The sequence below is a fragment of the Talpa occidentalis genome, unplaced genomic scaffold, assembly GCF_014898055.3.
Source record: "Talpa occidentalis isolate TD23 unplaced genomic scaffold, MPIMG_talOcc4v2.1 talOcc4.6, whole genome shotgun sequence".
Taxonomy (NCBI): Eukaryota; Metazoa; Chordata; class Mammalia; order Eulipotyphla; family Talpidae; genus Talpa; species Talpa occidentalis.
Window position 1 is genome coordinate 120,371,000 of NW_023604972.1, and position 18,913 is coordinate 120,389,912.

At 41.1% G+C, this 18,913-nt stretch overlaps 1 protein-coding gene and 1 long non-coding RNA gene across 3 annotated transcripts in view; one reads left to right on the forward strand and one right to left on the reverse strand.

Moving 5' to 3' along the window:
• Positions 1-18,913, reverse strand: part of EGFLAM (EGF like, fibronectin type III and laminin G domains) — a 147,773-nt gene that overhangs the window by 77,083 nt on the left and 51,777 nt on the right. Inside the window, exons 4-6 of the mRNA XM_037530083.2 lie at positions 18,194-18,220; positions 11,057-11,174; positions 9,691-9,826 (exon numbers count right to left, since the gene is read on the reverse strand). Of these exons, the coding sequence (XP_037385980.1) occupies positions 9,691-9,826; positions 11,057-11,174; positions 18,194-18,220 (281 nt within the window). The remainder of the gene's footprint in view (positions 1-9,690; positions 9,827-11,056; positions 11,175-18,193; positions 18,221-18,913) is intronic.
• LOC119260941 (uncharacterized) lies at positions 266-15,746 on the forward strand. 2 transcript variants are annotated; one of them, XR_005128860.2, is made up of 5 exons: positions 266-668; positions 5,029-5,095; positions 12,099-12,251; positions 14,055-14,110; positions 14,756-15,746. It is a non-coding gene; the product is annotated as an uncharacterized LOC119260941 (long non-coding RNA). The 2 variants fall into 2 exon arrangements; XR_005128861.2 differs by lacking the exon at positions 5,029-5,095.

Below are 18,913 nucleotides of genomic sequence, written 5' to 3' on the forward strand. Positions count from 1 at the left end.
GCTAAGAAACTGAGCTAAGAATGGTTAAATCCTGCTAGGAAAATAGTTTTGAAAGTGGAATTTGTTGGAGCAGAAAACTGTCCTCTAGGGGATACAGCCAAGCATCCAGAATGGCCTTGAAAGTGGAGGCCACTCTGCTGGCCTGGGGGGGAGTGTGGACCAAAAACCTAATTATAGTACAGCCAGAGATATGGGAAGCCTCCTTTCCTCCCTACCAGATTGATCATTCCACAACTGAACATTTTCTGGAGGACTCTTGGATTATTTGGAGACTCCTTTCCTAAATATTTTCCTTCATGTTATACCTTCAAAGCAACATCCCAGAAACAGAATTAATTAGCATGTCCTCTGAACACTCCCATACCTTATTGTGGTTCTACTATTACACTGAGGATACCAATTTCTTTTTTTTTAAAGATTTACTTATTTTATACAAGAACTGGGGTACAGGCCAGATGTGTGGGAGAGTGAGAGGATTCACCAGAGACAGAGCAGGCAACAGAACAGGCAAACTGAAGAAATACACTGCTGAGGGAGGGGAGCAGCGGGCGAGGCAGGAGAGGTCTGCTGTGCCATGTGGGACCCTCGCCTGCCGGCCGGGATCTAACCAGTACTGCAGAGGCTGCAGACAGCTTCACAGCACGGCACTCAACCACCTACGCCACCAGGTGAGGCCCCTGAGAACACCAATTTCTAATGTAATTTTATATTTTTGTCTTCCCCACCAGGCCGTGAGCTCTTTAAGCATGCCTATCAGTTTTTGTTTTTAAGATTTATTTATGCTTACAAGAACTGGGGTACAGGCCAGAAGTGTGGGGGGTGAGAGGATTCACCAAAGACAGAGTGGGGAACAGAACAGGCGGATTGACTGAAAAACATTGCTATCAGTTTATTCATCTCTGTTTTGTGGAATGTCTCCATGATCTTTCAAAAATGCAAATAGTATTGTTCCTTTTCCTGTTTAAGACTCCACAGTTTCTTATTCCCTTCAGGACAAATATGGATTTCCTCATAAAGTCTTTCTTGTTCAGAACCTTGCTTATCCCTCCAGGCTAAGCTCTTGCTACAGAGCACTCCAGACTTTCCAGGCAATCCCAGGAACATCTTCTCTTGCCTCTAAGCCATCACTTTAGTAGCTTCTTCTACCCTGAGCCTTTTCATGCTGCATTCTCCCTCCCCTTTTGCTTGGTTATTATGGTTGTGTCCTTCTTAGCTCCTTAAGAAGCTTTCCCCAACTCCTTCAAAACTGGGTCAAATGTCAAGTCTGTGTTTTTCTAGAACCCTGTTCCTCACACCTGCCTGTAACACTCAGCACTCTGGACTGTGCTCAGTTGCTTTCCCTACTGGACAGTGCAAGCAGAGGTCACAGCTGATTCACCCTTAAATCTTTTATACATGTTCTGCACATAGAAGATACTCAATACATACATTCATTTAGATATTGTCTACGGCTGCTTTTCAGCCACAAGGGCAGAGTTAAACAGTCGAGACACAGACAATATAGCTGGCAGAGCACAAAATATTCATTATCTAACCCTGTTTTTAAAAGTTTGCCAACCCCAAGTCTAAGACAACAGACTTTAATTCTGTGCCATTTCAACAGCTTGAGGAAGCCTGTGAATGCCTTCTTAGAATTAGATTTTCAAATACATCGAATAAAACGGATAGTAACAGGATCACAAGAGAAACCAATTATATTAAAAACAATTATCAAACAATAAAAATTATGATATTAAGATATGTGTTTCTTTATAAATACATTAAATAACAATCCCTAGCAATGGATTACTAACTATAATAATTTCAAAGTAGTGATCAGCATAACTGGCATTCTGAAATATATGCAACAATTATAGTCAGACAACAATATAGCTGTGATTCTATTGGTGATAAAGTCACAGAAATTGCTCATACCACTTCTGTTTGTTGACTATATTCCTACCTGAAGAAACATTAAATTTTAGTTGGTAAAAGTAAGAATGTCACTTCTCTCCAACAAATGTCCAATGACCCCATGGATTCTATCCATGGTCCTCTGGGGATTTACAGGCTGCAGATTAAACACTCTGCCCTAAGAAAATAGACACAATCCTCTAGATCCAGGGTGATAAGTGGCAGGGGTGAGAAAAAAACCTCATGTCTCTGACTCTGTCAATTTTATAGACTGGTTTTATGCAGGATTTGCTCTATACTAAAATAAATTGCAAAGGAAAGTCCAAAACCACTAAGTAGTCACAGTTTTGTTTTGTTTTGTTTTAAGATGTGTTATTTGACCTCCAGCTTTCAGCCTTTTTTTTGTTATTTATGAATTGGTTCAACCCAACCAAATGACAAACAGATGAATAGGATGGGGTAATAATAAGCTCAGCTGGGAAGTTGTCCCAGGCAGGGCAACAGGAGAGTCCACTTTCATTTAGAGTTTACAAATGGCTCGCAATGCTGTTATGCAAGAATTTAATTTATGTCAACTCCCATCAATCTGACCAGGGATTACATCAGAAATGCTCCCGGTAGGAGGTTTTGAAGCTTTATGAGAATCAATTTGTAGAACTGTAGGTCAGACATCTGTTAAAAAAAAAAAAAAGATTCAGCAGCGCCCTTCCATTTGAGCCTGAATGGGGAAGTCTGATGGTTATCATGATTTCTGGGGCCAATATGGAAACTAAAGGTAAGAAAAAGGAGTTTGTGAAGCACAACTTGTTAGTATGAAACTCATACTAACAAAGTAAGTCCAAGCAAGTCCATTCTTGCTTTTTCTAATTCTATTAATATTGGTAGGAAGACTTATGCTTAAATAGCACAACTTCCTAAACACTCTCTTGGAAGAAGGGAGGTGATTTTTTTTTTTTTGGCATTTTCCACTCCCCCTAATACTTATACTAATTGTATAAGAACACTTCTTTAAATATTTTAAGTTCTATACTTTGGGGGTTATAAAAACCAACACAAGGTTATATCATTGCGAAGTATTGCAGTCATTTACCCAACTATTGCTATAAATTCTTTTAAAAAGCTGTGAAGAAAGTTGGCAGTTCACTTACTTATTGTGAGTAGCTCCAAAGCACAAGTTAGCATTCGCTATGAAATAAAATCACAGTGGGACTTTTATCTTAGCCTTAAATGTTTAGTTACTACTTGAGGCCCTACCACATGCCAGTATTCATTTTCTGATTAAAAAAAAAGGAAAGCAATTGATAACTTTGGGTCAGGGGAAGGGAGGGAGGTGTGTGTGGGGAGCCCTGGGAGGGTTTGTCTGTTATTTTCTGCAGTTGGCGAGGTTGGGTATCGGTTACTGTGGTGGCCTCTGAGATTAGTGGTTAAGATTTCATTGACCCCTCTGTGGCTCGTGCGCCACTACATTTTCATTTCCATGTGGCCCAGGGAAAGGGAAGAACAAGCATTTAACAAGAAATCATGGCCAAGCCTCCCTCGTAAGTGCTACACAGCACTTCATCCTCACAACTCTTCCCAGGCAGCCACTGGTATCTTCTGACAGCTGAGGAAAGGAAAGCTCAGAGCAAGGTTCTACCTGATTGCTGGTTTTCTCTAGATTAATCCCATGGCAGCCTGTACCCCAATGTTCACAGCACCCCTTTGTCCTATGTTTAGTTTACTCCTTGAGAGATGATGTATTCCACAGAGGGGAGCAAGTCAGAGGTTGCCCTCATCAAGGAAGACAGACCTTAAACAAGTAGTGAACATCAAGTGTGCTGAGTATGCCAAATAAATGTTGCAGGTATACTGAACCCAGTCTGGGAAGGTATATGGGTTCTCAGGGAAGGCTTCCTTGAGGAAGTGATATTTAAGCAGGGGTCCTGAAGGATGAAGAAGAGTTTGCTAGGTAAAGGGGTAGAAGAGTTACCCTGGCAAAGAACAGCAAACACAAAGACTTCAAACCAGGAAGAATATGGCTTTATATAACAAAGGAGAGAAGACCTATCACAAAGCCATACCAGGAAGGTTTTACATGGACTGAAATACTTACAGGATGCCAGGTACAGTTCTGCTCATTTCCTGTGCATCTGCTATTTATTCTCACAGCAACTCTATGAGTTAGGAAATTGTTATCCCCACTCCTGTCTGTTGAATAATCTACCTATGATGATACAGTTTAACAGTAGTGGGGGAGGCTGGACCAAGTAGTCTGGCTCCAGAGCCTGTGCATTAACCCCAACTTATCCTGTCTCACCTCTGTCATGAGGATTCAAAAATCAGAGTCACTGGGTTTTAGAGGTCAAATGGTCCAGTTTTATTTTATATGTAAGGAAGCTGAGATTTGAAATCAAGCCATTTGTCCCCAGGATTAGAGGTCAGCTCAGAGTTTGTCTTCTGATTCCACATTTGGACCAACTTAAACCTGAGAAATGATACCAAGAATCAGACTGTAAGTCTCCAGTCTGAATGAGAAACATCTTTCACTTTCACAGTCTTTGACCTTAACCATGAGTTAAATCACATCATCCCTTAAAAATATGCAAGGAAAATCCATAATCCGTTCAGCTTCCGTTCTGAACCCCAGACTGGATCTTCACTTCAGTGACAGCCTTTGCACGGTCACTTTCTGCGAGGAAACTAATTATGTTTATTTGTTATGTGTAGATTAAGGAAGGATTTAGAATGAGATGGAAAGCGAGATGACTTTTAACAAAAATATCAATTTGTGAAATAATTTTAAAAACCCACCCAGGTGTACATGACCTTGAGATTCTCAAGTGAAACCAATGGGTAAGCATTGCAATCATTTTAGAAGCAGCCCTCTGTGGAGATGAATTTGTGCCTTATTACAGAAGCCATTTATAAGGGGCCAGGGAATTATTTAGGCAGAAAGATGTGAGAAGGAGAAAGGGAAGCATCGTTCTTTGTCATTTACTCTAGTATATCTGAACTGCATTGAGGTATATAGATCAACATTTCTTGACCTGTGAAAATATACACAGTGTATGAATTCTTACATCTACCCAAAATACGCCAGTGGAGGACTTTCTATTACAAATAGTTATTGAAACAGCTTTCCTCTATCCTTTCCAGCAATTGGCAATGCAAGGGCTCTGAAGATATTTTAACCAATGTGATCATACTTCTCAAAAAATGACAAGTAAGTTAAATGAAAACTATTTCTCACCTTTAACCAATCTGATAAGTAGCATAGGTGGACCATGTACCCAACTGGAACATCAGAGGTGAAGAATATTCTTCCAAGTCTTTGGTTTTCATTGCCAGTGTAGTGCATATTTTTTACTTATGAGAAAAGCACTTACCCTAGGGAAATTCTTAGGCAGAAAAAGGAAGGTTTCTCAGCTATTTATAGCTCTGATATTCTAAAATATAGGTAGCTATATTTGTGCTTGGTTATTATTTTACTAAACATTAAGCATTGCTGCCCAAAGAAATTTTTAGTAGCGCTTCAGAAAAGAAATGTTCTCTTTCACTTCAAATGCATGCATGACTTTTCTGTCTTAAAAAAGCAGGTATAAGTTGTAACAACATTTTGTAAAACTTGTTGCAGTCTGCAGTCTTACTTAGAATTTGCCCTTTCAAGACTTTCCTACAAATCTCCTCTCTTATACAGTTTCTGAGAGCTGCTTCACCCCACTCCCACCCCTGCCTTGGAGCGTCTTCCATTTGGGAGGACATAGAAGCTGAATAAGGAACAAAATTTGCTCAGTCCTAAGTTCATGACTCAAGAAAGCATCAAATAATAAATATACCCTATTCTGGTGTTACCATTTCTTCAAGTTAATCTTCTACTAACCAGTTAAATATTCCTTTACATAAATGAATAAATATAGAAAAAATATTAAAAATTAAAATTAACAGTCACAAGTACATTTCTATGAAATCTCAGCAGTAATAAATAACTGAATTTTAAAAAATCCTTTTAGAACAATTTCCTAATAATGCCTCTGAAATCATTTTCACTGAATAAAAAGAACAATTGGCATATAAGCATGAAGCAAAGCAGTCTTGACTAGCTATGACTAAAGCCTAATCTTCCAGTGACAGAACTTAGCAAGAATTCACATTATGATGTTTGAAATCTTAATTTGGTGAAAACTATGGTGAAAACTTAATTTCTACAACTTCCTACCCTGCCCTGAGAAAGGCTCACCCAGAGTGCTTGTGATAGGTGTTTCCATGCACAGGAGTCTGGAATTCAATGCTGAACATTAAACAGACCTCTCTGAGGAAAGTAGAATAACTGACAGTCCCCAAAGCCTTCCACACTAATAGTAGCTTATGATTTAGAGCCCAGGACAGCTCTCTCTCAGCACATATCCTCAGATATACCCTATAATAGGATATACTCTGAGATGTTTACCAATGAATAGGGGATTTTTTTGCAGCCAGACATTAAATGCCATAGCAAGCTGTGAAATCTTTCTTTCTGGAAAGTCAGCAAACAGCAGCCTGAGGTGAGGCTTCCCATTTGCTCAGCCAACTGGACTCTGGACAGGCCGAGTTCATGCTTCCATCTCTAAAGGTAGATTACAGACAGGAAAGCACTGTGGGGCTTCATAGAAAGGGTGCTGTGCCAGAAGTCTTAATCCTGTCCCCCAGCAATTATTTTATCAGGACAAAGCAACTAAAACAATTGAGTTGCAACCACTTTCTTTGTAAAAAGGGGAAAAAGAAATAAAAACACACTGAATGTCTACTCTGTATAAATACTTTATGAAGACCATGAGCATCAAGTTTACAGTGAGGGTCACACCAATTTGATGGTAGAGATGAGGAAATGGAGGTTCTGAAATAAAACAATTTGATCAAAATTACATGAACTGAAAGAGATCGCAGAGGCAGAATTGCTAGTACAGGCTGGCGTCCTTCATCCTACCATGTTCTGGAACTCTGAGCTGTCTAAGGGTTCTCAATAAGAACAGATACTACACTTGATCTTAACCAAAAAACTAAGAAGTGATTAAGAATTAAGAGGTCTCATTTTGAAACTAGTTTTCCAAGGTGTATTGTCAAGATAAACAGATAAAAAAATAGTTAACAATTTGTTAGGTTGGTGTATAATTTGAAAATATTTATATATAAGAATTTCAGCTAAGAGTGAAGTCTAAGGGCCAGTTCTGAATGTTTAAATTTTTGTTGGAGAGGAATTATAATTAATAATATAAATGTAGGAACATAACACCCATATATACCTTATACTTTTTTATGCCTACAAAGCTCTTTTTCAAGTGATTTCTACTTGATCCTCCCACCCACACACTTTGAAGTTAGGAGGAACTATCGCCCATGTTTTACAGATGAGGACACTGTAGTCATTGTAGCTGAGGCCTCTGGGACCTTGTGTCACCTCTCCTTGTCCCAGTTCTGATTTCAGAAGCAGCTGTGATGTGGAGAGTTTCATGTGAATTCAGACTTGCCTCGTATGGCCAGCATCCAAACTCAAGCACTGTGACATGCTGTGTTCATGTCACCCCCCTCTATCCCAGAACCCGCCCCTTTATTCATATGCCAGCAGAGCCTGGAAGTGTAAGAATTTATGCCCTTGGAGGAAACCACCAAACAACAAAGGACAGAAGCCAGTGGGTGAATGGGTCCTGTATTTCTGATAGGCAAATTTGAGAGAAATTCTACACTTCAGAAGAATCTCATGGAATGAAGCCTCTATAGAAACCCCCTTTGTCTATAAGCAAGTTCCATGACTCTGTAACTGTGAGAGCTTTTGAGGCTTCAGGAGGGTAAGAGACCTGCACATGTTCACCTCTCCCAGTCATTCTGCTTCTAAATCCCATGAAACTCTTGATCTTTTGCTTTCAGTCATACACACAGGATAAGAAACTGCAATTTCTACCTTTTACCAATTGTCAGACTTAAAACAATTCAAAAACCAAATGCTTTAACCCAAAATTAATAATAAACAATGATCATCTTTGCTGAGGGATAGGCTGCTATGAAAAACTTTGCAGTTTCTAAAATTTTTTAAAGTATCATATTTTGCTTTGCTGATGTGAGACAAGAAAAATTAAAATATTAAATTTCACTCCTTGCTTTATAGATGAAAATGCTTTAGTTTTAGGACCTTCTAGTGGTGCACTTTTAACTATTATTAGAACCAGGATTTTTCTATGTCAGGCACCCTCGAAGGTTTACCTACCAAATCTATCCGGTGGCAGAAAGATTCTGATATGGAACTTAGCAGTGGGCACTTAATTTTTACCCCCACACCTACTTCTTCCTTTTCCATTAATTGCACCATTTTCTTGTGAGGAATTAACACTCTTGAGCTTCCAATTCATGTACTTTGAGTCTAGATGATCCTTCCCACCCACACACTTTGAAGTTAGGAGGAACTATCGCCCATGTTTTACAGATGAGGACACTGTAGTCATTGTAGCCGAGGCCTCTGGGACCTTGTGTCACCTCTCCATTAAAGAATTGCTGGATTAATTGTGTATTCTCCTCCCAGACCATGTGATTTGGTCAGAGAATGGAAAGGGACTCTAGCCTGGACAATTAGAGTGAAGAGTGAGACTCTGCCGGGACCATTGAGATACAGCCACTTTTGTCCAGGAGGAAGCCATGTTAATAGACTACATACAAGTCTTGAAGGCTTGCTGGCCATCTTGCCAGAGTAGAGTTAGGAAGGATTCAGACAGCTCTTGAGACATAGATCTAGTCCTCCTTGAACTTGCCACCAGAGTTTATAGTCAAAGGAATTAATACATCACTGCCTCATCTTCTTTCAAGCTTTTGCCACTTACAATTCAAGTCCTGCTCAAAACAACCTCTGTATTTGAGTATTAAGGAGTCTTAGTGCAGTACTTCTCTGAACACAAATGTCTATTTTCACTACCAAAGAATCCACTGGCAAGTCAGGAAGCAGAGGCAGAGATGGCTCATCAAACCTTGGCAGAATCTTTTGTCCTGTCTTCAGAGAGCCTCAGGAATGACATGCTGAGCTAGCCTTTTTATGAATGCATGAAGTGGCAGGCCTCAGACACCCCATCTCCTGTAATGTAGAGCGCATCCACTCCACAAACATTCATTGTTTTTGTGAGCAAGGTGCTTCAATTCAAAATTCAACTGCAACTTGAGCTACAGCAAAAGAATTATAATTATTATTATGTTTTTTTTGCTTAAAATTATGTAGTGGCATTGAGAATCATGTGTTTTCATTTGTAAATTCTTAAAAGAACTCCTAACCACTCTTCTACCCTCTGATAAGCTGAATACAAGAACCAGCGAGGTAGATGAGACAAAAAGGCTGAAACCAAACCAAGAAATTTGCCCCACAGCAATACGGATGTGAAGGAAACAATGAATTGTACTTGCTTTTAAAGGCTTTTTTTAAAATCCCCCTCCCTTGAGAAAGGTCACCATCAAATATTTACTTCAAACACAATGTTTCAAAGCAACAGAGGCAAGTTTCAAACTTGAAATGCAGCAGACATGTTGGCAATGGTACCTCAAGAAGTTTCAGAGAATAAGACAGTCCGACTATGGAGGGAGATTGGGGAAGAGGTAGGCACGTGGGGACAGATTTACCAGATGACCCATCACCCCAGTGTAATGGAGACAGATACCAGTCTGAGGACAGTGTATAAATGCAGGTCTCAACACTCTTGTCCTCTCTTAAATACACATGCACGATAGCGAGCTCCCTCTGGGCATGCCCCATGCTTGGAATACTCGAGGGTCACACATTTGGCTTTTAAATGTGACACCCAATCTTACCTGATGAATTCCACAGAATAATACTGAATAGGGGAGCTTCCTTCACTCTCTCCGGGTTTCCAAGACAGGGCCACCTCAGACTCAGAAACCACAGTGACGTGGGGCTGCTGGGGTGCTGTTGGAGGCAGGCAAGAATCTAGATGGGAGAGTAAACACAACTGGAGTTGACTGGCGGTTTTTATTGCTGAAGAGGTTTAATATGAAAACTAAAAAAACGACAAAACAAATGAGTTTCCTACAAGCTAAACAGCTCTGTTGAGAACAACCTCAAAATCCAAACCAAATAAACCCCAACTGGATTCATCATAGGAGGTCTGAGTTGACGAGAGCTGATCTGTCCTCTCCTCTCAGCAGCCTTGGCTGGGAATGCAGCTGAGTAACATCCACATCATTGACCCAAGAACCCATAATGTTGTGTACCATTTAAAATCTATAATCATCCTCATACTCCCTAACAACTTTTCATCACTGTTTGCATGTTGGAATTGATATTTACCAACAGGGAAGAGTAAATGCCACTTTCTATTCTTGTGTGTGTGTTCCCCCGATCATCAGTACACACACCAAAGGGAGGACGTGTGGGCTACGCTCTCAGGTGTGAAGATGTAGGGATCACCATAAACCCATCACCTCAAGGTACCTGCTGTGACTACTTTCATATCCAGACATTCACATCTCCCAGCCTGTTTATACTATGGCTCCTACTGGAAACATTTTCATGTCTTTCCTTCCTAGCAAAATGCTAAGCAGTTTGCAAAATTCACACCAAATATAATTCTTTCTGAAACTGTCCCTGAGCCCTGGGATGGAGGAAGTGCTCCCTCCTGAGTGCTCCAGGCCCCTTGCACAGGTTTCCCACAAACTAGAGCTACCTGATGATCATTTGCTTATCCCTCTATAGTGAGCTCCTTATGAGGGGTGACCTGCTTGACCACCTTTGCCCAGAGTATCCAGCATGGAGCTACCTTAGTAAGCTTTTGTTGGATTCCCCTTGTCCATAATCTCTTCTCCTATTCCCCTTCCTTACCTTCTTAGACCCCATTTCCCATCAGCTCTCCACTTAATAGTCACTTCCTCAGGAAATTTTTACATCACACCTACCTCAATCTTTGTACATTTCTTATAGCACTGTAGCTAGCACCCAACACAATCTTTGGCTCCATATTAATTAGATTATGTCTTGCCTGCCTTCCTGAAGCTCTGAAAGGGCAGGGACTGTGCCTGTTTTGTTCACCACTTAGTTCCCAGAGCCCCAGAGCCTAGCACAGTGCCTGGCACATTGTAGGTCCTCACTGATATATAACAAAAGAAAGAATGACTAGAACCTGTCACTTTCCTATTATAAATGAGTTAAACCCAAATTTACCTTGGGGCAAAGTGATAAAGTGCTGAGGAAAGCTGAGCCGCCTTTTGCCGGTCTTGCCGTAAGCTGCTACGCTCACTTGATATTCAGTGCCTGGTTTCAAGTCTCCAATCACTTCCTCCTGTCAATCCCCAAATAGCAAAGGCATCAGTAATCAAAAGTTCTTTGGGGGGCAACCAGACAATTTGCATGAAGGTAACATTATGAGGTCCCTGTAAAATTGCTTGGGACAGACATTGTTTTGCTTTCACTACAATCGGCCAAGTTTTACAATTTGCAAAAAGAAAATCACCATGAAATGTTTCCCCAAACTTTATGCATTATTGGCAGGGGACTGGGTTCATTCACCCTATCACCCTATCATCAAATGCTGCCCTTAACATCCAAGTGTTTCATAGTGTTACTTGGGCCAGAAGCCCAGAGTTCTTTCTTTCTATTAATATTTGCAGATCACAGATGCTCAGGGACCAGCTACAACAGCAAACTGAGGTTTTGATGTCTACCCATAAAGGACTCAAAATCTGATCCTCAAATTTTTAGCTGAATCATAGAATTGTTAGGATAGCTTCTTTTTTTTTTTTTTTTTTTTTTTAATCTTTTTTTTTTAAACATTTTTATTTTTATTTTTTATAGAGGCATGTTTTTATTTATTTGTTTGTTTGTTTGTTTTGTTTATACATGCACTGGGTACAGTCAGAAGCACGGGAGGGTGAGAGAATTCACCAGAGCCAGAGCAGGGAGCAGAGCAGGCAGAGGGACCGAAGTACACTGCTGAGGGGAGCAGCGGGCGGCAGGAGAGGTCTGCGCGCCATGTGGGACCCTCCTCCGGTGGCCGGGGAGCAGCCGGGGATTGAACCGGCGGCGCAGAGGCCGCGGGCAGCTTCACAACCCAGCGCTGAACCGCTGCACCACCGGGGAGGCCCCTAGGATAGCTTCTTAAATTTAACAGCTGGACTTGGCCCCCAAGGTTTCTAATGTAGTAAATTTGGGAAAAGGCAGAGAATCTGTTTCTAACAAATTTCTGAGTGATATGTTGCTGGCCCAGGGACTCACATGGAGAACCACAAGGACTGAAGATGGCTGTGTGTGGCTTTCCTCTGCACAAACGGTCCTGTCCAGAAAGCCCCAGCTGAAGAAGATTCATTCCACCTTGGGCTTTGGCAAAAGGGCTTGTCCTTGGAGGCTTCAGTGCTACATAGTGAGTAGGACCTTGGTCCCATTGGTGAGAAGTGGCAACATCTTGTAGTGGCATCAACCAATCTGGGGCTGGAACCTGATTCTTATTGTTAGTCATAGTGTTCATGCTAAATTTCTGAATCTCGGTTCTTCCCTGAAAAATGGGGATGGCTTATAACTCTTTTGCATGGTTGTAGTGTCTGGGATAATGTGTGTGAGCAGCTGGCACAGAGGATGTGCTCAAGAAACAGGTTACAATGATTGCCTTGGGTATGTGGAAACTCTTGTCTTCTCTGCTTTCCTAGTTTCTCCCACTTCTCCAAAGGCTAAGTCTTCCCCTGACACCTTCCCTGACCACCTGGAACTGATCTCCCACTCCCAACTGATGTGCCACTAACTTAGCACTTACATATATTACAAAATACTGCTCTCTCTCCCGTGGAACTATAAACCACATGAGAGTAGGAATCTGTGAATTTCTTCACAATGTCCTCTGCAGATGATTAAACAATCATTATTGCCAGGAAGAATTCATCAACTGATCAACACAATTTTTAAAAGAATTCAACAATCACCTGAAGATTCAAAAAAAAAAAAAATACTGATGGACATGCCAGCACCTCTAATTTAGACCACACACTGCTAGAGTCATCTTCGGCCCCAAATCTGCTCATGTCACTTTCCACTTAAAACTCCCTTCCAAAGAGCATATTTGTTCCCGTTTATACCATTAGCATCATCTCGTGCCACCTCCACCCCTTGTACTCTGTATTCTACTCATACTTACGAACTTGGCAGGGCTCACATTTTTGCTGTTCAATTTCTTGTCTCTGGGCCTTTGAACCTGCTGCTCCCTCTATATGAAATGCCCTTCTCTCCCCACTCTTGCCTGGCTCACCCCTGCTCATCCTTCATGACTCAGTTCAACTGAGACATTACCTCATTTCTCTGACCCCCAGCCTCCAGTCTGGTTAGGTACCCCTCCTCTGTGCCTCCCTGGTGTCCTTGTGTACCTCAATCTTAGCACCACTCACCTTCTACTGTAATTGTTTATTTGTCACCTTCCCCCCTCCTACTTGAGGGTGGGGAGCAAGTTCTTATTCCTCTAGCATCTCAAAGCTTAGCATAGTACTAGCAGACATATAGCAAAGGCTCAAACAATGCGTTTTGATGAATGAATAAATGAACTAGTGAATGAAAGAAAGAAATCAAACTACGATGTCCAATATAAACTGATCAAGAAGCAATTTTTACTGCTGATCCCTCTATTTTAGACAATAACAGCAGTCCCTCTGGCCCAGACCCTGGAATTAGTAAGAGCCAGGCTGACTTCTTTTCACCCACCAACCTCCAACCACCTCCATATACCTTTCGGACCTGCTTTTTCCCTCCATATCTCTAAATCCCTGCATTTTTCCAGGTGTCTGTCTTTCCTCCTGCCCAGTCCCACTCATTCTACATGGAGCTACATCAGGGGTCTTTGTTTTCATCCATGCATCCTCGTTCACCACTTGTCCCCAGGTTTCATGTCAAGTTGAGTGGTTAAAAGTCTGGAGGTAGCAGGTGGATATGAGACTCAGGTTCTCACTCCTTGCCCACCTGCCACTTACAGGATTTTCCAAGGAAGCAGAAACAGCCTCTCAAACCAACTCACTGGTCTCAGAGATGGCTGCTTCAGAGTCCGTTTCTTCTAGGAAGTCATTATAATATATGAAGTATAGGGATGGTTATGTGGTTTTATAGATCATTATAGATCTCAACTATGAACCAATACCTAATACAGCTACCACTAGTTACCATTTCTTGTATGTTTTCTCTATTCCAGGAATAAGGAAACTTTACATACATCGACTGATTTAATTCTTGCTTCAGTCCTAAAAGGTGGGTACATAAGCATACAAAAATATTTATCGTAAATACTGAAGACTAGATTATTACTCTTTCATCTGTAAACATGAAAACTGACATATATGAAATTAAAAATGATCACTGAAAACCAAGACAGATTTGTAGAAGTTTCTTATGTAGATTTTAAAAAAAATCTTTTTATTAGATATGAAAGACTGATGCTACCTGTAATTCAGATATATTCTGAGAAGTAGAGGGTTACCCTTCCAGAAATCTACTGTTTCCAGTCTTTTCCCATGCTAACAAGCTGGTGACATGCCATAAAGGATTGAAGTCATGAAGGATTGAGGGTCAAGAGAATGAGCAGTTGGGAACACTGGAATCAAGGATTTAATCATCCTTTCTGAAATTATTCCTCCCAGATGGAATCCCTAGTTATATTGTGACTTGTGATAACCCTTGCATTCTCTGCCCTAACATGATGTAATAATTCCACAAGTCTTTGTATTTCTGTCCTTAAATATCCATAACCACCACATCAGTGTTGCATCCAATGAGATAAGATGCTGAATATACTCTTATTGAAGTAAAATATCATTTGTTTGTTGTTTTGTTGCCTTGTAGAAGTTTGAAAACAAGTCAAACATTTATCTCTCTTGGTCTATATTTTTATACAAGATGGTGAAATACAGAATGAGAGAAATTGCTTTCTTGGAGGAGTAGAAGCCAGAATGAATAAAGAATCTCACGCCTGCCTTTCCTTTTTTGGCAAAGTTTGTATTTGATTGCAAAATAACCCTACTTTGTGTTTGCCTAGCTCTTTCTGAAATGCAAAACCTTTTCTAAAAGAAGCCTCCTGGGCTTTTCTCAACATTGCTGGTGGCCATTATCTGATTGAATAACTTACACCTACAGAAGAGAGAAGCAAGGTTCATGTAAGTTCACTGAGTCCAAAGTTCACTGAGCCCAGAGCCCAAGCACCTTTAAGCTAGGTGAGCTATGCTCCTGTCTCCTTCACTGACTGCCAGACGCAACAAACTCACCTTACGATTAGAATATTAATAGTTTTTATTTTTACAGTACTTTGGAATTGATAAAATCTTAGCACACCATTGCTACATTTAATCCTCACAACAACCCTAAGAGGTGAATCACATCATCCCCTTTTTACAGACAATGAGACTAGACCCAGAGAGTTTATGTAATTTCCAGTGGGGGCAACAATGAATCTGGTTTCTTTCACAAAACATATTGTACCACAAACCTTAATACGCTTTGAATTGCCTGATTCCTAGACATAGCACATCGACTGTCAAGCTTGCAGCTTTTCTTTAGATGCCCAACTGCCTTTTCCACGTCCACTGCGACACTCCCATTCTCTTCATTCACAATCTGTGTCAGAGATGATTCACTGTCCCTTAGCATCCATTCTCTCTTTTCTTATCATAAAACCCTAGAATTTAGTTGAGCCATGGACACTAAAATACTACATTTCTCAGTTTTCCCTACAGTTAAGTGTGGTCATGTGACTAAATTTTGTACAATAGGATGTCAGTGAAAATGCTGAGGACAATTCCTAAGTTATCCCTTAAAAGGAGAGAGATGTTCCCCTTTCGCTTTTCCTCATCTATTGGCTAGAATGTGGATGTGGTAGTAAGACCACAGTTTGGACCATGGGGAGGAGGGTCAGGGGGCTTGGAAGGACAAAGAGATGGAAAGACCCTGAATGCACATCTTGCTAGAATCACTCATTTTGGAGTTGAGGGACTTCTAGACTTTTATCCTAATTGATACATGATCTATTGTACAAAAACCACGTAGATAGCAATGCAAAAGGGAACTCCTCCCCAAAATGGGACTATTCTGTAGTGGAGACCTGTCCACTTTGCAGTGATGAATCCATACTGAACAGTTCCTAACTTGTATCTCTTATCTTGATGTCAGAGCTTATCTTAACTTCTTCCACTCTTACTTTCTCCTACTGCTGGAAATCCAGATCATTTATTTCCAGAAATGAAGTGGGATACTGCCCTGTTTACTAGTCCAGATATGCAACTACTACACCATGAAGGCATCAGTGAACACCATATCAGAAGAGACATGAAATGGGTAGAGCATTGGACAAGGAGCCTGGAGACCTAGGTTGTGGGGGCAACTTTCTGTGTGGTCTTGGGGGGTATATCTTAACTTCTCCAGCCAAATTTTCAACACCAAATCCTATGCTTCTTCTAAAGTAACCTTAACTGGTAGCTAGTAACCTTGTATTCAATTTCACAATTGACGCTACAAGTCAAGGTTGGACCATAGCTGTCTTAGCAATACCCAGTATCATCAAATGAAAGGCAACTGGAGAAATTGAAAAGTATCATCTTCCAAGCATTCTTCTTCCAATGGCCCTGAGGAAGGTTGTACAGGCCAGAGTAGAGGAAGCAACTGAATTTCTATTCCTTTTAGTTGTCACAGAAAATAAGCATGTATCTTTCAAGGTTTCAGAGGAGGGGCAGCACTGGCTTTGGACAAATCTTCCTTGCATGGTTCTATACTTCATATTGATGAAGAGTCAGAATTCCTGAAGCTTATTTATTACAAAAATATTTCCATATATCCCATATGGAGCAAAGGAACCCCATAGTTGGGAATTGTTATCAGCCAACCCCTTCATTTTACAATCAAAGAGACATTCAGGGCGGCTCAGTGGCCTTGTCCAAAGTGACCCTTGCTTTGGCATCAGAGCTGGAACTAGATGTAAGTCTCAGGATTGCTGACTTAGTTTTATCTCTCTAGCCTTGGTTAACACTCAAATAGAATCACTATTCTAGGTCAACCTGACCAGTGAGCTCCAAAGACGGGTGGTGGGAAATCTCCCAGGGTGAGCAAGGCAATCTACTTAGATATCAGAAGAAAAAATTAAAACTTTCTGTTTCTGTTTTATCATTTTCTTTAAAATTCTGTAAGATTTTATAATGTACATAATATATTAGTAGAGTAACTTATGTATAATTTATAGCTACATAAATATACATATATTGGTACATGCTCAAGTATTTTTAACTGATGATATGCACAATCAAAAAGTACAGAGGCCACCCATTTATACATCCTTATCTAGCTCTTAAAAATTTACCAAATTTCCCTGATTTATCTTACTATTTATTTTTCCAGAATAAAAACTGTATGTTGCATTTTTAAGAAAAAGGTGCTCAATGGTAACCAAACCAGGTTATCAAAGAATGCATCAAAATTCCATATAATCAGGCAAGTTTGTTTTTCTTTTTTTGTTATTTCATCTTTGCAGTCAAACTAACCATTTATGAACTTAAGCCTTTGTTTGACATTCAATCCAGAAAATCAACCAAGCAGTTTTAGGTGAGCTGGTTCTGTCTCAAATGGTTAAAATAACAAAGGAGACAGAAAAGTGCGTGGTGGGGACTCCCCGTGCTGCCATGTGAGATCTCATTTAAATATTTGTTCTTTTTTTTTTTAATTTAATTTATTTATTTATTTATTTTATAGAGGCATGTTTTTATTTATTTGTTTGTTTGTTTGTTTGTTTTGTTTATACATGCACTGGGTACAGTCAGAAGCGCAGGAGGGTGAGAGAATTCACCAGAGCCAGAGCGGGGAGCAGAGCGGGCAGAAGGACCGAAGTACACTGCTGAGGGGAGCAGCGGGTGGCAGGAGAGGTCTGCGCGCCATGCGGGACCCTCCTCTGGTGGCTGGGGAGCAGCCGGGGATCGAACCAGCGCCGCAGAGGCTGCGGGCAGCTTCGCAACCCAGCGCTCAACTGCTGCGCCACCGGGGAGGCCCTAAATATTTGTTCTTCTTTTCCATCTTTTTCACCTGGTCTTGGAACAGAGCTTCAATTACTTCACCCTTTAAAAATGTTCCTTTAACCTTGTCGTGTGAGATAAAGCAGCACATACAAGCAGCTTCTTGCTAACGATTAAAAATCGCCCTGGTGCGCTGCGCTGCGCCGCCCTTGCTCACACTGGAGCTGAGTCTTCAGTGGGCCTGAGTCAGTAAGAGGAACATGCAAGAAAGTCGGCATTTCTCTAAAAAGACACCCTCTGAATCCTGGGTTGGAGCAAGAGTTTTATTTTTCCAAAACATACTTACCAAAATCACCTGGTTATGAGATTGTCCCTGAAAAGGAAGAAAAAAACAACATGAAAAAGAAAGGAAAACTTGCAGGACGAAGAGGAAGCCATGGAGCAGCCGCTGAGCCCGCGCACCGCCAGGGCAACAGCACCCATCCTCACGGTGTGGATCCCGTGGCCACCCACTCTGTTCTCATCTCGCATCAGACATCATGCGGGCACGACCTTGGGACCATGACCTTGTTTAATGCTCACGCCATCCTGATGCCATAGGATATGTGGCAGAGACTCCCACACTTTCTCTGATGTGCCCCCTCAGTGTCTTACAATATTTTACACTACCTCTAGACCAAAAGAAATGCCTAATGTTCCATACACACAACTTAGTAGTAGTATTTCACACACATGTTATTTCCCTTGAGAAGTTCAAATCTTCCACAACCCCCTGTGAGTTTGCTTCAGAGCCCTGGAGCACCCTAGCAGGGAGTTTGAGAACCACTGATACATTAGCTTTGATATCGTTACTCTCTGAATGTAAATTGTCTGAAACCAGAGTCTAAGGCTATTCCAGACTCTCCCCACACCTCCTCTTGCTGGCTATGTGTTCTATACCTCCTCTGCTCCACCACCAGCCACCACCACCAGCCACCCACCCCACCATCCCCACCATCCCCACCACTCCTACCACCTCCAGGATTATTCCTTTGGCATAAACCATTCTCTTCCATTCAAATGCCCC